The sequence below is a fragment of the Muscardinus avellanarius genome (assembly GCF_963383645.1).
Source record: "Muscardinus avellanarius genome assembly, chromosome: 5".
Lineage (NCBI taxonomy): Eukaryota > Metazoa > Chordata > Mammalia > Rodentia > Gliridae > Muscardinus > Muscardinus avellanarius.
Window position 1 is genome coordinate 107,852,793 of NC_137790.1, and position 19,344 is coordinate 107,872,136.

The 19,344-nt window shown below is 41.1% G+C and overlaps 1 protein-coding gene across 4 annotated transcripts in view; it reads left to right on the forward strand.

The window, feature by feature from the left end:
- The window catches only part of GOLIM4 (golgi integral membrane protein 4), a gene marked incomplete at both ends in the record, with an annotated part of 93,858 nt that overhangs the window by 61,610 nt on the left and 12,904 nt on the right, over positions 1–19,344 (forward strand). Inside the window, 8 exons of one of the 4 annotated variants that reach the window (XM_080696399.1) lie at positions 443–526; positions 4,980–5,153; positions 7,763–8,068; positions 9,906–10,150; positions 10,736–10,818; positions 13,669–13,781; positions 16,812–16,979; positions 17,277–17,345. In XM_080696399.1, coding sequence (XP_080552525.1) covers positions 443–526; positions 4,980–5,153; positions 7,763–8,068; positions 9,906–10,150; positions 10,736–10,818; positions 13,669–13,781; positions 16,812–16,979; positions 17,277–17,345 — 1,242 coding nt within the window. Of the gene's footprint in view, positions 1–442; positions 527–4,979; positions 5,154–7,735; positions 8,069–9,905; positions 10,151–10,735; positions 10,819–13,668; positions 13,782–16,811; positions 16,980–17,276; positions 17,346–19,344 lie in introns of all 4 variants that reach the window. The other 3 variants (XM_080696398.1, XM_080696401.1, XM_080696400.1) reach the window with 3 other exon arrangements.

The following is a 19,344-nucleotide window of genomic DNA, read 5'->3' on the forward strand; positions in this document are numbered from 1 at the left end:
GCTTTACTTAGTAGAGTGACTTTGAAAGTCATTCTCTAATCGATGTACTTTTCAAATGCAGACTGTGTGGGCCTGTGTAACTGATACTTTTACCACTTCAGCATTGTAAGCTAAAAGGTAGTCTGAAAATCAAAACATTTTCACGACTACTGAAATTATTCTTCCCTTATATTGTTCCATTTTAACAATATTTTTTATTTACAAAGGTTTATTTCTAATAAAGAGCTTGTTCTTTTGGTTTTGATTTCATTGTAAATTATTATACTTGGGTAGCACATTGTAGATTTCAGAATACCACATAAATCACAGTCTTCACTCTCCAATAATTTTTAAACTTAACAAATTCTGCTACAACAGTAAAGAAGCAAGTAATATTTGGGTGGTCCTGCCAAAGAAAAACTTGTCGTGTAAAGTTCAATATGTAAAATTCTTTTTTGTGTAGCAACAGCATAAGAATTTACTCTCCGAGCATGAGCAACTTGTAGTGACTTTGGAAGACCACAAGAGTGCGCTAGCTGCTGCACAGGTTAGAAGGGTAGCGGCCTCTGTCAGTTCTTCTAAAAGTCTGCCTAATATTTCTGCATTCCTTTATGCATGTAGTCTTTTACAAGCCAGTCTTCAAATGAGTGACTTTACAGAGCTATTCTAATCCTGAGAACGATGCATGCTTTTAAAATTCACTTAAGAAAGTATTAAACTTTGATCATTTTTGTGCATTGGTTATATGGAGCATATGACTATTACTTCTTCTATCAGGCCCTACATGCAGTTGTCTAACCCTTATTTAAAGCATAGAAATTGCCCTTTATAATTCTGGTCATTTAAAGGCACTACATTATCTGGGTCAACACTTGGTATAGGATCTATAGGATTTTGTGATGCTAGCTACCTAAATAAGTCATTGTGAGACTTTTTCTTATATCATTTCCTCATTCCAGCCCCCTAGCCTACAATCACTCCTTTTGGAGCAAGACTTATATGATGTTGGTCAAATTATAGAAAAGCAGAAGAGTCCATAGAGAAGGAAGGAAGGAAGGAAGAGTGGTAATCTGTTCAAAGCCCCTGGTAGGAGGCAGACCCTCAGTATATTTACAGAGTGAACAAGTGAACAAATAGAAGTGTTAAGAGTGTGTTAAAGCGACACCCTGCTGAGTGCTTTACAGCTTTCTAATAGAAGCAAAGAAAAAAGGAGCTTCTAGCTTAGTCTGTGTTAAACTAGTTATTTTCTGTTGTTGGAGGAGTTACAAGGAGAAGGCAAAGGGAAAACAACTGTGTTATCAGGAGAACAGTGTTATTTTTTGTCTTTATAAAATTATTATTATAGTTATTTTTTGCAGTACTGAGGATTGAACCCAGGGACATTCTACCTCTGAGCTACACCTCCAGTCCTATTTTTTATTCTTTATTTTTAAACATGGTCTCATTAAGTTGCAGAGGGCCTCACTAAGTAGCTGAGGTTGGCTACAAACCTGTGATCCTCCTATCTCAGCCACCCAAATACTGGGATTACAAGTGTGTATTGCCATACCCAGCTTTTATAAAATTATTAAAAGGTGCAGTATATATGCTAGACCCTGACCCAACTTGGAGGCTATAGATCCTCTGTTTTGGTAATCCTTTGGATGGCCTGTACTAAACTGTTGCTGTGTCTTTATTTTTTACATGTGTATAAGTTAAATTGACTTTAGAGTTTTTTTTTGTTGTTGTTGTTGTTTTTTTTTTTTTTTTTTTTTTTTTTTTTTTTTTTTTTGGTGGTACTGGGATTCCTGGAAACCCTTCTACCTCCGGGCCACTCTCCCAGACCTATATTGTATTTTTTATTTAGAAACAGGGTCTCTTACGCCAGCGTGGCTGGCTCCAAACCTGCGCGATCCTCCTGTCTCCACCTCCCAAGCGTGGGGATTACAAGTGTGCGCCACCACGCCTGGCTATTTCAAGTCTTTTTATACACTTGGGTCAAGTATTATTTTATGTGAGGCTGTTCTTCATACTGTATGTGACAAACTGATTTGAATGTTCTCTGTAGAAATGGCCATATTAAATGATAATCTGAAAAAATCCATGGAAACATGAATAAAAGAGTTGGCTTAATAACCTAAATGAAATTCTATAGTATGCATATTGTCAATATTACTTTTCTATTGTTTGTAATATTTTTATGTAACCTGTGTGTGGTTTTCTGTTTAAGAATCTGTTTTGAGAGAGTAGTCCAAGTTTTTCCTAAGTTTTTAAGAGTCATCCTATTAGTATGTATGAAACATAAATAAAGCCACATGTCTTAGTCAGTTTTGTCTGCTATAACAAAACACCATGGACTCGGTGTTTATACCATGGTTTATAAACACCATGGCTTATAACCAGTACAAAGTTATTCCTCATAGTTCTGGAGTCTGGGCGTCCTGGATAAGGCTGATCAGATTCTTATGAGGGTCATCTTCCAGGTTGCAGACTCCAGGCTTCTTGTGTCCTCTCATGGTGAAGAGACGGCGCTCAGAGGAGCCCTTTATGACCTATTTACCTCCCAAAGTTCCCACCTTCTGATATCGTCACATTGGGATTAGGGTTTCAGTGGACGAATTTAGAAAGGGCACAAGCATTCAGTCAGTCCATAACAACGTATTAGAACTTTCCCCAAATATCTTCAAGAAAAAGTACTCTTTCAGGTGCCTATTTTTCTTATGAGCTTTTGTCTTGACAACTGTATTATTAAATCTACTTGAAATTTTTACATAAGCTTCATAATCTAGTGAGGTTGTAACATTCTATAACTGAAGACCAGAGAGAAGTAGGTAACCCAAGAACCAAGCTTGAAGCTCAGGTCTTCTGATATCCAAGTGACTTGTAGACTTTCCACACATCATAGTTACTTGGGCCTTGGCCCAGACTTTTTGGATCATAACCTCTATAGTGAGAGCTCTGTATTTCTGATTTTTATTTTTTTGTGGTACTAGGGGTGGAACCCAGGGGCTTTCTACCTCCGGGCTATACTCCCAGACCTATTTTATTTTTTATTTGGAAACAGGGTCTCACTAAGTTGCTGAGAGTCTCACTAAGTAGCTGAGGCTGGCTTTGCACCTGTGCGATCCTCCTGTCTCAGCCTCCCAAATACTGGGATTACAAGTGTGTGCCACCATGCCCAGCTAACAAGATCTTTATTATACACGAATATCTGAGAGCCATGAAATCACTGCCCTCAAAGATTATGTATCTAAGAGGAAGAGAAAGAGAAAGCTGTATAATTGAGTTTGGAATTTTCCTCCATATGTTTGTTAAAATATTAAAAATATCACTATTTTCTTAGACCTCCAAAGTTGGTATGTGTTTTAATAGACTTATGAGATAAGGGTGTCTGCTAGCGATGTGGTGTTCATTTGTACAAATTATATGAAGGTACACAGATTTAGCAAGCAGATTTCTTCACTTCATAAATTAAAAAAAAAAGGAAGAAAAGCCAGGCAAGGTGGCGGCATGCTTGTAGTCCCAGTATTTGGGAGGCTAAAATAGTAGGATCACAAGTTTGAGGCCAGCCTCGGCAACTTAGTAAGATTCTGTTTCAAAATAAAAAGAACTGAGGGTATAACTCGAAGGAAGAATGTTCCTCTGTTAAATCCCCAATACTGGAAAGAACCAAGAAGGCATCTCTTCCTTGGGGTAGGAAAGCAGTGTGTGGAAGGCAGGAGGCCTCCTGGCCCCAACTGCCGCCCACTCTGCCTGTATATTGAGGGAGGCAGCCCTGTCTGGTGATCTTGTTTTTAAAAACACATATCTGGGTTCTTTGTGTGTCTTTATATAAGTATGTGTTTATTTACACAGCATTTCTGCTTTCAGGGTAACAGTTGGGGTATAGGATAAGTTATGTATATACAATGTCTATTGATTTTTTTTAGTTAAGGTAATTGATTTATTTTCTATGTTTCCAGCTTTTGGTATTAAAAATACTACTCACCCCCGACACACACACACACACACACACACACACACACACACACACACATCTCACAGCATGCACACATAGCTGTACATGTATGAGTGTATTCTAGTCCTACACCTGTATTCTCTTCCTACACCTGCATTAATGCTCCTGTCACTTAAAAGGATATTCAGAATTGAGGAGTAAAAATCAGCCTCATTTTATGCCTGACTGCTTTCCAAAAGCCACAACACACAGCCTAGGAAGCATTATGGTAAGTAAGAGACCATGAGTGAGCACAAATTAACTGAGGGGAAGACAGTGGCTGGGCACTTATATTACACACAGACATACATATACATATATATTACATATGTACACATGTAATATATGTAATACATATGCAATATATATGTATATTTCCACTGAAAATGTTACTGAGACCATATGGATAAAAGCTATCTATACATGTATTTATATATGAATTTTTATAGAATTTTTAATTGTTTTTTTTTTGTTTGTTTTAGTGGTACTGGGGTTCCTAGAAACCCTCTACCTCCGGGCTACACTCCCAGACCTATTTTTTTTTAATATATTTTTATTTGGAAACAGGGTCTCTTAAGCCAGCGTGGCTGGCTTTGAACTTGTGCGATCCTCCTGTCTCTGCCTCCCAAGCACGGGGATTACAAGCGTGCGCCACCACGCCCGGCTTTAATAGATTTTTAAGGTGGTAAAGCATTGGATAGCTGTCTTCCTTTTAATAATTATATTTATACTGGAAAGTTATTTACAGAGGTTATGACTTTATTTCATAAAGCACTGGAAACTAACATCTTTGATATTTTTTCTGTTTTCTTTAACTCTTGTTCTAATTTGCATGTGCTAAAAATGGCTAAGCATGTCCAAAGAAGAATAGCTAATGCATGAAAACAATTTACATATCCTGCTAGCTTTTATTTAGTGTAATATTTTTCTAGTCTTCTAGTAAACCTAAATGTCCACCTATGAATGATATCTTTTCCCTTCTCAAATTGTACAATTTTCACCCAATTGTACAATCTATATACAGACTCAGGTTGCAGAATATAAGCAGCTGAAAGATACTCTGAACAAGATCCCAAGTTTTCGAAAACCTGAACAAACAGACCTGCAAAATGTTACCCTCACCCAGGCAGCACGTTCTCCACGAGGTTACAGCACAGGAAGGGAGCGGCCAACCCGAGACCCACAAGAGGTGAGCAGTGTACACTGGTGATCTGTGGCTAGGTCACTTCCCCCGCAAGCTGTCATGAGGTAAGCCACTCAGTACTGCCCACTCCCCCTTAGAGCAGTCTTTTCAAACATTAGTGTATATCAGAATCCCCCCATAGAGCTTGTGAAAAACAGATTGCTAAGCCCCAGCTCTCGAGATGCCGATTCAGTTAATTTGGGGTGAGGATTGAGGATTTGCATTTCTAATTGTTGAGCTGGTCTGGGGAGAACACTGAGGACTACTGCTGTCTTGTTTTCTGGGGCAGACTTTACTGGCTTTGTCTTTTTCATGTGGGTTTGTTTGTCTTAAAGGAGCTGTAGTGTCTGAATATTTCAGGGTGGGCTGATCTTTTTAACCCCCTTTGGTAGGGTGAGAAAGTTAAACTATCATGGGGATATAATGTGATAGCCCACTCAAGTATTAAAGTTAATATACTTGGAGCAGTGCTGGACTTATATAAAGTATCAGAATATCTTTATAATACTGCCTGGTATGTGAGTGCTAGTCCCATAATGCATTTTATTCTTGTTCTTCATGAAAATCAAGCCTTGTTTAAGAATAGCTCATAAATGGACCAATCTCACTAACATTTATGAGAGGTAGGAGAGGGGAACAGGGTAGAATACACAAGGAAATACCCAGGTAATTTGTGTATGTATGAAATATCACTTTGAATTTCACTATAATACATACTTGTAGCATACTAAGAAAAGTAACGAAGAAAGAAAAAAATTAAAAAGAACATCTCGAATTAGTGGAACATTAGAAGTACAGTTTTTTTTAATCACTAACTCTTACAGAGTTGATTTTGTAATCACATATGTAATAAATAAAAAGTACATTTATCTTTTTCCCTGATAATTTCATGTTCAAATAAGAGTTTGAGAAGATGTGCCTCCAAGTAACTGTCCTATGGGGACAATTAAGTTGATCTGCCTTGGCTGTTCAGAACATCCCTTCACTGACAGGCTCGGTGTTCTCTTGGATGGTGTTCTCTCTCTGGGTCCTATTAAACCACTAACTTAAGAAAGCACGACCACATTACTGTCCTGGCATTTGATTCTGTCATAGTTTAGTGACCAGTTCACTAGATTAATCTGTTGATTGAGAGCTTCAGTGTTTCCATCTGTGAGATGGAGATAGGAGTTATCTGTTCTTAACCTTCACAGGGATTTTATAAAGATAGAAGACAGATGTTTCAAAGCACTTGGAGCCCTTTAGTGAAATATTTCCTCTGAAGCCAGGGCAGTATTGTATTAAACTTGCCAGATAGTTGAGGACTTTGGTAAAATGCACACCTACAAAAGTTGTTTTTAGACATGTGAGAAAGAACTTTCCTTCTAAATTTACTATATGTTTGGTCTGTTTTCTCAAGTTTGATAATTATATCTCTGCTATTTTTGGAATAGAGTCTTAAGTTTATCTCAATTATTAGAGAGTAATCTGGCCAAAGAAATTATTTTTTGCTGATAAAGAAGGTTAAAGAGGGGAAAAGGCGTGACTGATTTCTCTATCAATCATCTCCCACCCTCCACCTTAGTAACTCAGGTCATGTAGAGAGCTCTGAAACTTAGGGCAAAAGCTGATTTCAAGCAACCAATTTTAGAGGAGGACTATTTCTTTCTTATTTAAAAAAATGTTAATTTTAATTTTACTTTTTTCTATATTGACAATACAAAATACAGAGACTCACTCTGGTTACAAATCCATTTTTAATACATTAAGAATGTTTTATTGTATCTTATTTAGCAGGTATTATTTTAAACTAACAGGACAACCATTAGTAATGGATTTTAAAAAACTATTAGTAACCCAAATTAAAGAAAAATAAACCTATCTCCTCCTCATTTGAGTCATATATTTCACTTTTCAAATAACTACTGAAAACAAAATTGACCTTGAGGAAAATTATGTAGACATTTCTTTATTTCAGTTAGCTTTTTCACACTGTGGCCCAAACACCCCTGCAGGTTTATTTGCTTACAGGTCTAGGTATTTTTGTCTATATAAATACATAGTTCATTTACACCTGCTTCTAAGCAGGAGCTGGGGCATGCTGAGTCTTCAGGGTAGGATGAAAGCAGGGAGAAAGCCAGGGGAAAGGGCCAGGCACATACATAGTCCCCAGGTTCACACCCCCAAGGACCCACCTCCAGCCAGGCCCAGTCTCCAGAGGCCTCGCCCCAGGGACCCAACTCTGAGCATGGCTGCCTCCAGAGTAGGAGGTCCAAGGGATATTTGACTTTATACCATGAAAGTAGTTGTTTTTTGTTTTACTTTTTATTCTAAGGGAATACGGGAGTTATGTTGCTTTTGAAGGGAAGGTTTACTTCTGAGATGTGATTACTTAACACATCTGCTGGTTGTGTTCCTACTAAAAAGAAATTGTGCCTCTAAGTGAACATAAGAAATTATGTTCTAAGTGAAGTTACACATCTATGTAAGTCCAGACACTGTATTTCTAGGGTGTAGGATGTGGCCTATGTTGTGGTCCCAGAGATACGATAAATAAAGGAAATATATCACTACTTTTGAAATAGAATAGTATCATTTCCTGTGATTTGCTCACCTAGATGTCTCGAAATAGTGATGTGTGGCAGAAACACCAAGTGATGCCTGCAAGAACAGAAGGGACGAAGTCTTATTCCCCCACCCAGAGGGAGGCCGAATTCCAGGCTCCTGAGGAGCGAAGCCAGCCAGGGGGGGGAACCAGAGACCCAGAGGAGCACCAGGTGGAAGAGGAACACAGAAAGGCCCTGGAGGAGGAGGAGATGGAGCAAGTGGGGCAGGCCGAGCGTCTGGAGGAGGAGCACGACCCGTCACCTGAGGAGCAGGACCGGGAGTGGCAAGCCCGTGGGGGACACAGGGAGACAGCCCACCTGTTGGAGGGGCATGTTCCTGCCCAGGTCTGTGTGCAGTAATCTAAGTCCACTGGGGTGGGGAAGGGAATACAGCCCTATTTTTAAATATAAAAGCAGAAACCCCCCTCATGCATCCTAATTTAAAAAAAAAAAAAAAACTTTTTTCAAGTGGTTTTACTTAGTGTCGTGTACACATTTACCTTAACATTGTATTTACATTTTCTGTCATGACTTTATAACACAGCTGTTTACTACCTCAGGCAAATGGTTGGTGACAGGAGCAGTTGCTGCTTGCATGTCTGTGTATTCTTTCTTATTTAAGAAATTCATCCTCACATCCACCTGACAGGCTGCAATGGGTGAGCACCGGACAAGCACCTTCCCAGGGTGTGCTCAAGTACCGTCATGAGCACCTCTTATCCAGTGTACCCCTCTTTCTGTTCACTGAAGCTGCCAGGGAGTGTGTTGGCTTTTGCCCATTCACCCTCAAGGATGGATGAGAAAGCTTTTATGAAAAGCTACCCAGCACTTAGAGATATTCCACTAGGTGAATGTGTTTAATCAGGTTTTTCTCAGTCTCTGCTTCCTGAGCATGCCCCACATACAGAAGTAACTTTTTTTTTCTTAGAAAACAGCAGTTATGCTCAGTGTAGTGTTGCACACCTTTTATCCCAGTACTTGGGAGGCTGAGACAAGAGGATCATAGATTCTAGGCTGGCCCACGGTGACTTAGCAAGATCCTCTTTCAAAAAGTAAAGTCAAAAAAGTTTTGGTGAGAGTATAGCTCAGAATGTACCTGAGTCAATCCCCAGTACTACAAAATAATAAATAGTAATAACAACAACAACTCAAACCAGCCATTTTAATTAGTAATACTTTAAAAGAGACTTGAAGTCAATCAGTCCTGAGTTGCAGCCAGGTAGCCTTTTTCTGCTGGCTCTAAACTGATATTCAACAGTAGAGTGCCTGGGCTTGACCAAGATGCTGATCACCTATGTACAGCTCTGCAGCTGTTGGGCCTCAGATATTTCAGAGACTTAAAGAGGGTGGGGGCCCTTGGCTGTGTAGGTCTGAAGGCCTCTGCAATTGCCCTCTTGGGTGGTTGCAGTCTGTGCCCTTCCCACTATGGGAAGCACTTCTCCACCTGGTTAAATTCCCCTTTGAACCCTGCTCTTTGCTGAGAAACCTGTGCTTGTGAGTTGTCTGGGGTGGTGGGAAGGATAGCTCAATAGAAAGCAGAGTTTAAGAATTGTTCTAAGGCCGGGCGAGGTGGTGCAGGCTTGTAATCCTAGCAATCAGGAGGCAGAGACTGGAGGATCCTGGTTCACAGACAGCCTCAGCTACTTAGCAAGGCCCTTTGCAATTCAGTGAGACCCTGTTTCAAACAAAGACAAAAAAAAAAAAAAAAAAAATAGGGCTGTGGGTTCCATCCCCACTACCACAAAAAAAAAAGAACTGTTTTATATAATTTTTCCTTTAATAAGACAGTACCATAGGTCTTTAACTTTTCATGGGAAAGACCTCAGCCTCACAAATCACCCAAGTTAGTGAGAGGTTACCAAGTGGCCGTTTGCTTTAGCCCCTGAACACAGATTGAATTATGGTTTGAAAGTGATTCTTGTATTGTGCCTTCTGTTCTATTTGAGCGGGGAGCATGTTGAAAGGCTGCTTTAATGCCAGTATTGGGGTGATCAGTTGCTGAAAAGAAGCCTAGAGTGGTTCAGAGAGGGCTGGGAAATAGGACCTTTTCTGTACTCACAGCTCACCGGACAAAGAGTTGTTCTAAACCTACTCTGCCCCCTGAGCTTGTTATGAGAAAACAAGGAAGGGATAGCCCTGAGAAGCTGGCCCCTCTCACTCAGCCACAGCCTGTTTCCCCTAGGTGCACCCTTCAGCCATGCCAGTTAACAGGCTCCAGTCGCCATACGAGGAGCAGTTGGAACAGCAGAGATTGGCAGTGAGGAGAGACGAGGAGGCCCGGCGGCTGCGAGAACACCAGGAGGCTTTGCACCGGCAGAGGCTGCAGGGGCACTTGTTACGGCAGCAGCGGCAGCAGCAGCTTCTGGCCAGGGAGGTGGCAGAGCAGAGGCAGGACCAGCATGAGGAGGACCGGCAGGAGCAGCTCCGGTAACATGCCTTTCCTGGGTGGGCTGAGGCAGCCCTCCTCTGGCTTAATAAACAGACTGAAAACAGATTTTGTCTGTGGTTCATGAATTGGACAGGCTCCTTTTGTTCATATGACCTAGATAAGATGAGAATTAAAGACCACATTTAATCTTTAAAATAATCGATGTTGCTGGGCATAGTAGTGCAGGCCTGTAATTCCAGCACTTGCGAGGCTGAGAAAGGAGGATCACCAATTGGAGGCCAGCCTCAGCAATTTAGCGAGAGACCCTGTTGCAAAATTAAAAATAAAAAAAAATTATTTTCTTTTTAAAAGTGATAGAGTATATCTCAGTATGTCCTAGCAGCTTTGAACTGACTTTATTCTATCATTGAAAGATACTAGATGCTTTACCTTATTTCTTGAAAGCATATTTGGAATCTTCATATGTTGAAGATTGTCATGTACCTGAAACGTTTTTAAAAAATGTATAGCTTTTAAAAAATGTTGAAAAAATCTTGCTTATTGTCTTGGTAGATAAGTGACCTATTTCCAACTGCACCACTTAATTTGTAACCCTGAATTTATAATGTTTGTGTCCCTGGCAGGCAACAAGCCCATTACAATGCTGTAGATAATGACATCGTTCAGGGAGCAGAAGACCAAGGAATTCAGGAAGAGGAAGGAGGTGGTAAGACTTCTAAGATGATGACTGTTTGGTAAATTGGTGGAATTTTAGTAGAATCGGTTGTGTTATATAATATCAGTGAGCTAATACTATATAACGTCCTCAAGTTAAATGCGTACCTGGGAATGCCATAGAGATTGGCAACTAGGGCCTTGTCTTCTGGTTGCGTTAGTCTTAATCCTCACAGACAGTGAATACTTGATAGCAAAAACTGGTCAAGATAACATCTCTCCTGCAATAATTTCCCCATAGTTTAAACTTCTCATATACCGTAAAGCTATTTTTGACAAATGATGGAATTATTATGTGTTGGGAAATATCTACATTTTCTCCTTACCTTAGTAGTCTTTGTATTATCACTTTCAAAGTTGTTCATATGAATAGTGGTGCTAGTAATGGCAGCTTTGGTAATAGTCACTATGGTAAGTGTCTTGCATATAATTTATCAAATATTGCTCTCTGTGATGATATAACTGGAAGGTCACTGTCTGCGGCTCTACTGACACTTATATCATGTCCTGTTCTAACGAGCAGCTGAAGGAAGATGATGACACACTCTCTCAGCAGCCTAGTGCCCTGTTTTATAGTCCTGAGAGTCAGGAAATGGTTTTCCCTATGTCCCCCATGAGTCATTTCAGCTCTTGTGTTGTTGTTAGTAAGACTGGTGAACAGTTTGTTCCTTCTTTAGTTAATAAATCCCTCTGTACACTTGAAACCTGATGGTTCCTTACCCTGTATCTGTGTCTTCTGTATATTAAATACACTCCACATACTTAACCCTTTCCTCTTCTATCTCACTTACTTTAAAGCGTGATTTTTCCCATTTCCTTTGCACTCTTGTGCTTCTGTGGACTGAAATATTTTTTTCAGAAAGCAGTAAGTAAATGTGAGCATAAATGTTCTGTGGCAGTGGCATCTTTGCCATGTCGGGAATACCTGATGGGCAGTATTTGCGTGAATTTCAGTTGTTCTTTCATCTCCTAATGACACTTCTTCCTTTGGAAATTTGTTGTTTACCCTGGTGGTAACCAAAAGTTAGTCATTTATTTTAGCAACATCCAGTGAGCTGGACTCTCTTTGAGAAAGGTTGGATTGTTGGATTTTTTTTTTTTTCCTGTTTAAACCTTTGCTTTAGAAGATTAAAGCAGCATCATTCACCCATACCATCTTTTAGACATACAGTTTTGGGGAAGGGCAAAACTGTATTCAAAAAGGCTGAGAGGTGTGGCTTATATTGATTTAACTGAGGTAGAGGAAATGTTGGGTAATAATTGTCCCCAAGAAAGGCATTGGTTGCCGCAGACTTGCTCAGTCCAAATGGGGCACGAGTCCACTCGCGATCGAATCAATCTCAGAAAAGATGGGTGAAGATAGGGTGCCGTACTGCAGCCACTCATCTGCAGCGATTCTTTCCCCTCTAGGAAATAAATTTCTTTAAGTTCCTATTTACGGCGCTTCTGGAAAGAATCTGACATGGATCAATGCTTCTTGTGCAATCGAACACTTTATTCTAGGCACAAGATTTTGTATATTTCCCCATTTCTCCGTGATTCCCTAGAAGAAAAGTGCAAACACCCAAAATACAGTAGTGAGATACACATGCAAATCACCAACCCTGAACAAGACAAAAGTGAGGCCGGTGACATCACAGGTCCTTGTGATTGAAATCAGTCCCATGACCCCAGGTGGGTCTTGTGCTCGGAGTCAGCCCCTCTGGCCTTGCAGCTGCAGAGGCTTTTAGTGGGAAAGTTCCAGAAGAACAAAAGTCACACCCAAAATCACTTGAAGAATCCAGTTTTTAAGAGTTTTCTTTAACCCTTTCGGAACTTTTATTCCTAGGGCTTAGTCCAATGTCCTTCTCTGTCTAGCAACCTCCTTTGAGCTGAATGGGGGACGAAGTCCGAGATTCCAGCTTTCATACATGTAGTTGGCGTAGGGAAATCCGTGTACCTTTATGATGATTTAGAGGATTTCGATGAATGTCTGCTGGATTCTGTCTGCAATACCATCTGCTGTCTGAAAGCTTAAGCAAGCTCATAACACAGTTTAGCAGGTAAACACCAAGAAATAACATGAAGTTTTTAGATTTAGTTGTCAGATGTACTTCTCTAGCAGCTGAGCACTTTTCCTCAAACGATGTGCTTATTAGAAGCCTATTCCTCTTTTAATAATCCATTTCCACACCACAATCCTTCTGCAACCTGCTTTTAATCTTTCTAATTCCTTTCTTTCCCATTTGGGACAATCTTAGGATAAGCTCCTCTTCATACAAAAATGCTTTCTTATTCTCACCATATTTTCTTTCTTTCACATTTACACATCTATTTTATCTGTCCTTTGTTCTGACATAGCTATTTTAACCAGGTGGTGTCACCCTGTCTCCAGGCAGCTGCTATCACTAGGTGCAAAGGTCAAGATTCCTTCTAGCCCTTGGCTCTATTGTAATGGTTAGAATGAAGGTCAAAGATAGGGAGGAGTTCTGCATTTGTAATTGCGGTAGCAGGACTGCCTCCACAGTATCTGAATTCTGAAGAATCATTACCAAAAGAATAATAGTTATGAAAGAATATCTAAAGGTGGAGGAGTATTTTGGCTGGAGAAGACACTGTTTCTCGGGGCTAATTGCCTATTAGCTACGTGGGGGGTTGTCACACACACACACACACACACACACACACACACACACACACACACACACACACACGCAGATGCCGAGAGGAAGTAGGTGGTCTCCGCAAAGTCTCAGCTATTGGTAGCTTTTTTTTTCTTCTCTTTTCTTAGTTGGAAGATTAAAAAAAAAAAAAAAAACACCTGTTTGATTATGGGCTAATTTTAGTTCCTTTGATTGCACAGCCTATGAAAGAGACAACCAGCACCAAGATGAAGCAGAAGGAGACCCAGGTAACAGAAGTGAGCCTCAAGAACAGGGGCCCCAAGAAGCCGACCCAGAATCTGAGGCAGATGATGTAAGTGTATCCTGCACAAGGTGGGAAATGATGATCACATCTGGCCTACTCAGTCTCTTATCCAGATGTATGTGGCATTTATCAGCCTAGAGGGAGATAGCTTGCCTGGTTAGTCACAAGCAGTGTTTTTGACTGTCAACCATGGTTTATGTGTGTGCAATATGGAGTAGACCAAAGGTGGTTCTGGGAAAAAAGTCCAAAGGTGTTCCCTTTGATAATTTAGATGAATAAAATTAAAGCCTAGGAAAGCAAATTTAAGAGGTATTCAAATATGTAGAAACAATGCAAGACAGAAGCAATGTGGAAGGTGGAGAAATAAACCTCCCCTGGCCAGGGCTCTAGGCATGTCACGTGACTCTAACCTCCCAACATCTAGTGACCGTCCTAATAAATATATGGATAAAGATGGATTAATAAACATGGATGATATGGTTTTACACATGAAAAGAGCTATTTAGGTGCTGTGGTATAGAAAACTTGGAATATAAACAGGTAGACACATAATAACTGGCATTACTCTTTGTGGTTACCAAGACAGGAATGAAAGCCCAGATTGAGCTGTGTGGTTCAGGGCTTTGGCCCTGTTTACAGATGAGGCAAGGAAATGTTGAGAGAGTCTGATTTTGTGTTTATGTGTAGATGAGTTTTACATCTTTTTTTTTGTCTTTTCTGTAATCTCTGGCTAGTAAAGCAGCCCAGGTTTATAAGAGTCATTCTATGTTCTCACATAGACACTGCTTATATTGACCCAGGGAACTGAAAAGAAAATCCACATCCTTCTACTATCATGGAGAAAGTCTTGCTAGCTACTTTCAGCCCTTGCTAGAATCAGCTTTTCCGCTAAATTCGCTTTGAGATGTGGCAGAACAGGTTCCCCACCATCTCTGCATTGGCGTTCAGGACAGTGTGCAGCAGGGATCCCTGGAGAGCATGAGAGAGCAAGAGAGCAAGGGCAGAAAGGGCACAAGCAAGCCTCAGGCCGGTGATGATGGGGCCGGGACATCACTTAAGTTGGACTGCTCTAGGCTTGCGTGGCTTGCCTGTGTGATCCGGGACACACTGGGAAGCACTGGCATCTCCACCATGCCTTCTCTTAGCTAGAAATTGGTGGCCCCTTTTGTCTCTCTGTCTCAGTAGTTTGATCTGAACATAATTTACTCCTGTGAACCCTCGCTTATTACATGGTTGGAATTGGAGCTAATGTGTACATTTTTATGACTATAGAAAAAGGCAATTACTCTGTTTTTCTGAAGAGAATATGTCAACCTTATTCCTATATTTCCAAACAAATTGTTAATAATATGAAAGGAAGAGGAAATCTGTATGCCAAGAGATTGTGGAGTAGAGTTTGGTGTGAAAGTGAGGGTTTGTCCCTCTCCATCCCCTAGGAAAGTGTTAGTTGCACTTGAATGACATTTATGCCAGGGTATGTTGTACATAGTGGATCAGTTGAGGCTGCGGTGTGCTCCTGAGCAGCTCAAGGTCTGGGAAGGAGATGCCATTCTACCAAGTATCCCATGGAGGGACTCGGGGAGCTCCCAGCAAGCATTGCCGTTTCCACCCTTCTCGGGTTCTAAAGCCTGGATCTTGGTGAGGATGTGTGCTATTTGGAAGGCACTTTGGGAACTTGAGCAAAAAATTGAAGTGATTCCAAAAGCTATTGTTTGAAGGACATTTGTTGGACACATTATTGGAGAACCACTCAAGGGTGGGTTGGGGCATATTGTTCATAATATACCACCAAAGCTTGGGTAGCTCTTTTCTCCCATCTCTTGCCGTCGTAGTATCTCTCAGTTTCATGGTAGTGTTTGTTAATAAAGATACTTGGTCCAGCCAGTGAGGTGGCACATACCTGTAATCCCAGTATTCGGAAGGCTGAGGTAGGAGAATCTCAGGTTCAAGACCACTCTGGGTAATTTAGTGAGAGCCTGTTTCAAAAAAATTTTTTTAAAGCTGGGGATATAGCTTCGTGGTAGAGTCACCCCTGGGTTTAAAGAAGGAAGGCAGAAGAGGAGGGAGAGAAGAAAGAATAGAGAGATAAAGAAAGGAAGCAAATTTGATCCATACTCCAAGTAGCCCGGCCATTCACTTTATAAAAGTTTGTTTGTTTGTTTGTTTGTGTGTTTGTTTTGTGGTACTGGGGATGGAACTACACCCCCAGTCCTATTTTTTATTCTTTATTTTGAAACAGGGTCTCACTAAGTTGTAGACTGCCTCGCTAAGCAGCTGAGGCTGGCTGTGAACCTGCAGTCCTCCTGTCTCCACCTCCCAAGTACTGGGATTACAAGCATGTGAGTCAGCACTTTTCTTGGTGCTCTTGGGGTCACTTTTGGAATGGGTCTTCTTTCCCATCAATTATTTTTTACCTGCTTACATGTTAGATATGCCAGGCATGGTGGCATCCACCTGTAATCCCTATGTTTGTGAGGTTGAAACAGGATTGTAGGTTTGAGGCCAGTGCATAGTAACTTAGCGAGACCCTGTTTCAAAATAAAAATTTCAAAAAAGGACTGGGGGTATATCTGAGGTAGAACATTCCCCAGTACCACTGAATAAATAAACAAGTAAGTAAATAAATAAATACAATGGCTTTCAAAGGGAAGTCTGTATAAAAACCAGCCAGCAGTGACAGGAGTTAACTCTTTACCCATCTGCATCTCTCATCCTAATTAGCACTAGATTTTTTTCTCTTCTATTTAGTCTCCTGGCTTTTGTTAGGTGTTTCTCTTATTTTCTCTGCATTCTGCTCCCATTATTTGATGTAGTGGAGTTTTGAGGCTGTGTTAAAATGACTTGCAGAAGGATAGTACTGTTTGTACTTCATTCTGGTCCCTCAGCCTCTTTCTAACAAAGCTGGAGTTTTATCTTTTGATAAGTGGGATGTGTGGTACTGTGAGTCTTGCCAAGGGTAGTTCCAAATAATCAGATGGAGGGTGATTTCATTTTGTGCCAGCATGTGGCCTTTCAAATGGAATTAAACTTGAATCCTCTGTTTTGAGGTGGTGCTTGCTGTTCATTAAAATTTTACAGAGGGCAGCTGTAGAAGAGATAAACCCCGCAGATGATCCCAATAATCAAGGCGAAGATGAATTTGAGGAAGCCGAACAAGTGAGGGAAGAAAATTTGCCAGATGAAAATGAAGAGCCCAGACAAAGCCACCAGAAGCAGGAGAACGCGGAGATGGAGGAGCGTGTAGTGGTAAGTTGATGCCACTCCCAAGGGTGAGGTAAACGGCTGCCTCAGGTAAAGGTGCCCATAAACCACCTGGAAAGGTTTGCCACATTAGTGATTTTTAGGTCATTAAATAGAATGGTATGCCTGCTCTCAGGGAGAGGGTACAGACGCCTGTGCTTGGTTGGACATGATTGTTCCTTTCCTGGCCACCAGAATTTTGTGGGGCACTCTTCATAGCAGCATGCTCGTTCTTTGCCCCAGAGTACTGTAAAAGGCATCTCCAATGTACAGTAACCTGAGCCTCTCTTTTTGTTTGAACAGATGGCAGGAAATCCAGACCAGCAGGAGGATAATGTTGATGAACAGTACCAGGAAGAGGGAGAAGAGGAGGTAGTAAGAGCTCGTGCAGGAGCCCGATCATTTCTTTGGTCTATCATATCAACGTTACACAAACCTCAGCAGTTTTGTCCTGACATCCTTTAGAAATATTCAGAAAGACTTATGCAGGCTAAGATAGGGTGGTTGAAAGAGGAAATGGACCATGGCAGTAGAGACATTTGGTTAGAAGATAACAAAAAAATAGGGTAATAAAATCTCTGACTCTCAGCAGAAATTTTGAATTAAGGAGACATTTGGTTTTCCAAGAATGGAGGACTTGGATTTATGTGATCTATTTTCCTCATAAAGAACAAAGCTCTGCATATTGAGGGGTTGTGGATTGACACCATCTCCCCTGTGCCTTCCTCACAGAGATATCCCTCAGTGTTCCCTGAATCTATGTAACACCTTCCAAACATTTTTATAAGTTTTACCATCTTTCCTTCTAGCCTTTTCCTTCATACAAATTTAGTGTCTTGTTTAAATTTAACAAAAACGAGGGCTTGGGATACAGCTCAGCGGTAGAACTATTATCTGCCACATGCAGGGTCCCGGGTCCAATTTTCTTCACCACACAAACAGAAAAAGGAAAATATGTAAGAATGCCAGGTGTGGTGCACTCACCTGTAATGCTAGTACTTGGGAGGCTGAGATGGAGGATTACAGGTTTGAGGCCAGCACCAGCAAATCAGTGAAGCCCTCAGCAACTAAGCGAGACTCTTTTTTAAAATAAAAAATAAAAGGAGTGGGGAAATAGTCTGAGGTAGAATGATGCTGGGTTCAATCTCCAGTACCACAGCACAAACAAAAAAGAAAGAAAGAAAATATGTAGGGAATTCAGTTGAATAAAATGCATTTAGATGGAATTTCTTAATATTTAATTTTAGATTTCTTTTGATTTTAAGTTCCCAGCATATTATAGTTGCATTATCGTTAATAGCTTGTGTCACTATCATGGTGCCACATTCCTGTTTCAGTCAACTGGTGAATGCCATGGTGTAGTAGCCCTTTTTGTCATAGCTCTCTCCTGCAGATACCCGCAGTATGTGGGGATATGTTACGATCAGGTCACCCATGTTTAGTGTCTGTGGTGCAGTAAATAGATCCCCAGTTAAAGGCCTGGTTCAGAGCCACTTCTCAGGCAGGTGTCCTGGACAAACGTGGCCATATCCCTGGGGGAAGCTCCTGGGAAGGAGGTGCGTGGCCTGCTGAAGACATCCTGCTCCGAAAGCTGGGCTCTGCACCCTACTCAGGCCCCTGGACTGGCTCTGCTTTCTCCGCCTCACTGCTTTTGCCAGATTAGGGGAGCTAGTGCTACAATCTGCGCTGGAACCAGGAAAGCAGAGAGAGATGGTACTCTTTGTGACCGCTGGCGGCATCACAAGCTCATGGACAGCCCAACAGCCTTGGTCTGTGGACCTTCTCCCTCTTTTCATCCTGCTGTTCATCTTCATCCAGACCCTGAGCTGTCTTATCAGAAAGCAGTAGAGAAGCCAGCAGCTCTGAATATTAAGACATTCGGCAAGAAAAAGATAATTCATCTGGACTTCTCTTGTTACAGGATGTCTACACTGATATTACTTTGTTTCTCATGTCAGCTACCAGGAATCTTTGAGGGATTAACAGAGAGAAGGTTCACCTTGGCTTCTTTTTAAAAATTCAAAAGGGCAAACATGAAAATTTAATCAGTATTTACTGATTCTGTTTTCACTTCTCTGATTGTCGGTGAAGGTGGAGGAGAAAAATCTTGAGATCCAGTGTGGAGCAAGAGTATAAAGACAGACTGGGAGGACAGAGTCCAGAGAGGAGCAGGAATGGCAGACAGGGGAGGCTGTGTGGGTGCTTGCCGCCTGAACTTAGCCACTGCACCTCCCTCCCTTCTCATCTGCTGGACAGACAGAGCCGTTTTCCTCTCCTGGGTTCTAATTCTTTAGTCTTTATTAGCTCCTTGCCCAAATTTTTTTGGTACTGGAGATTGAGCCCAGAGACTTACTACCTGTGAGATATATAC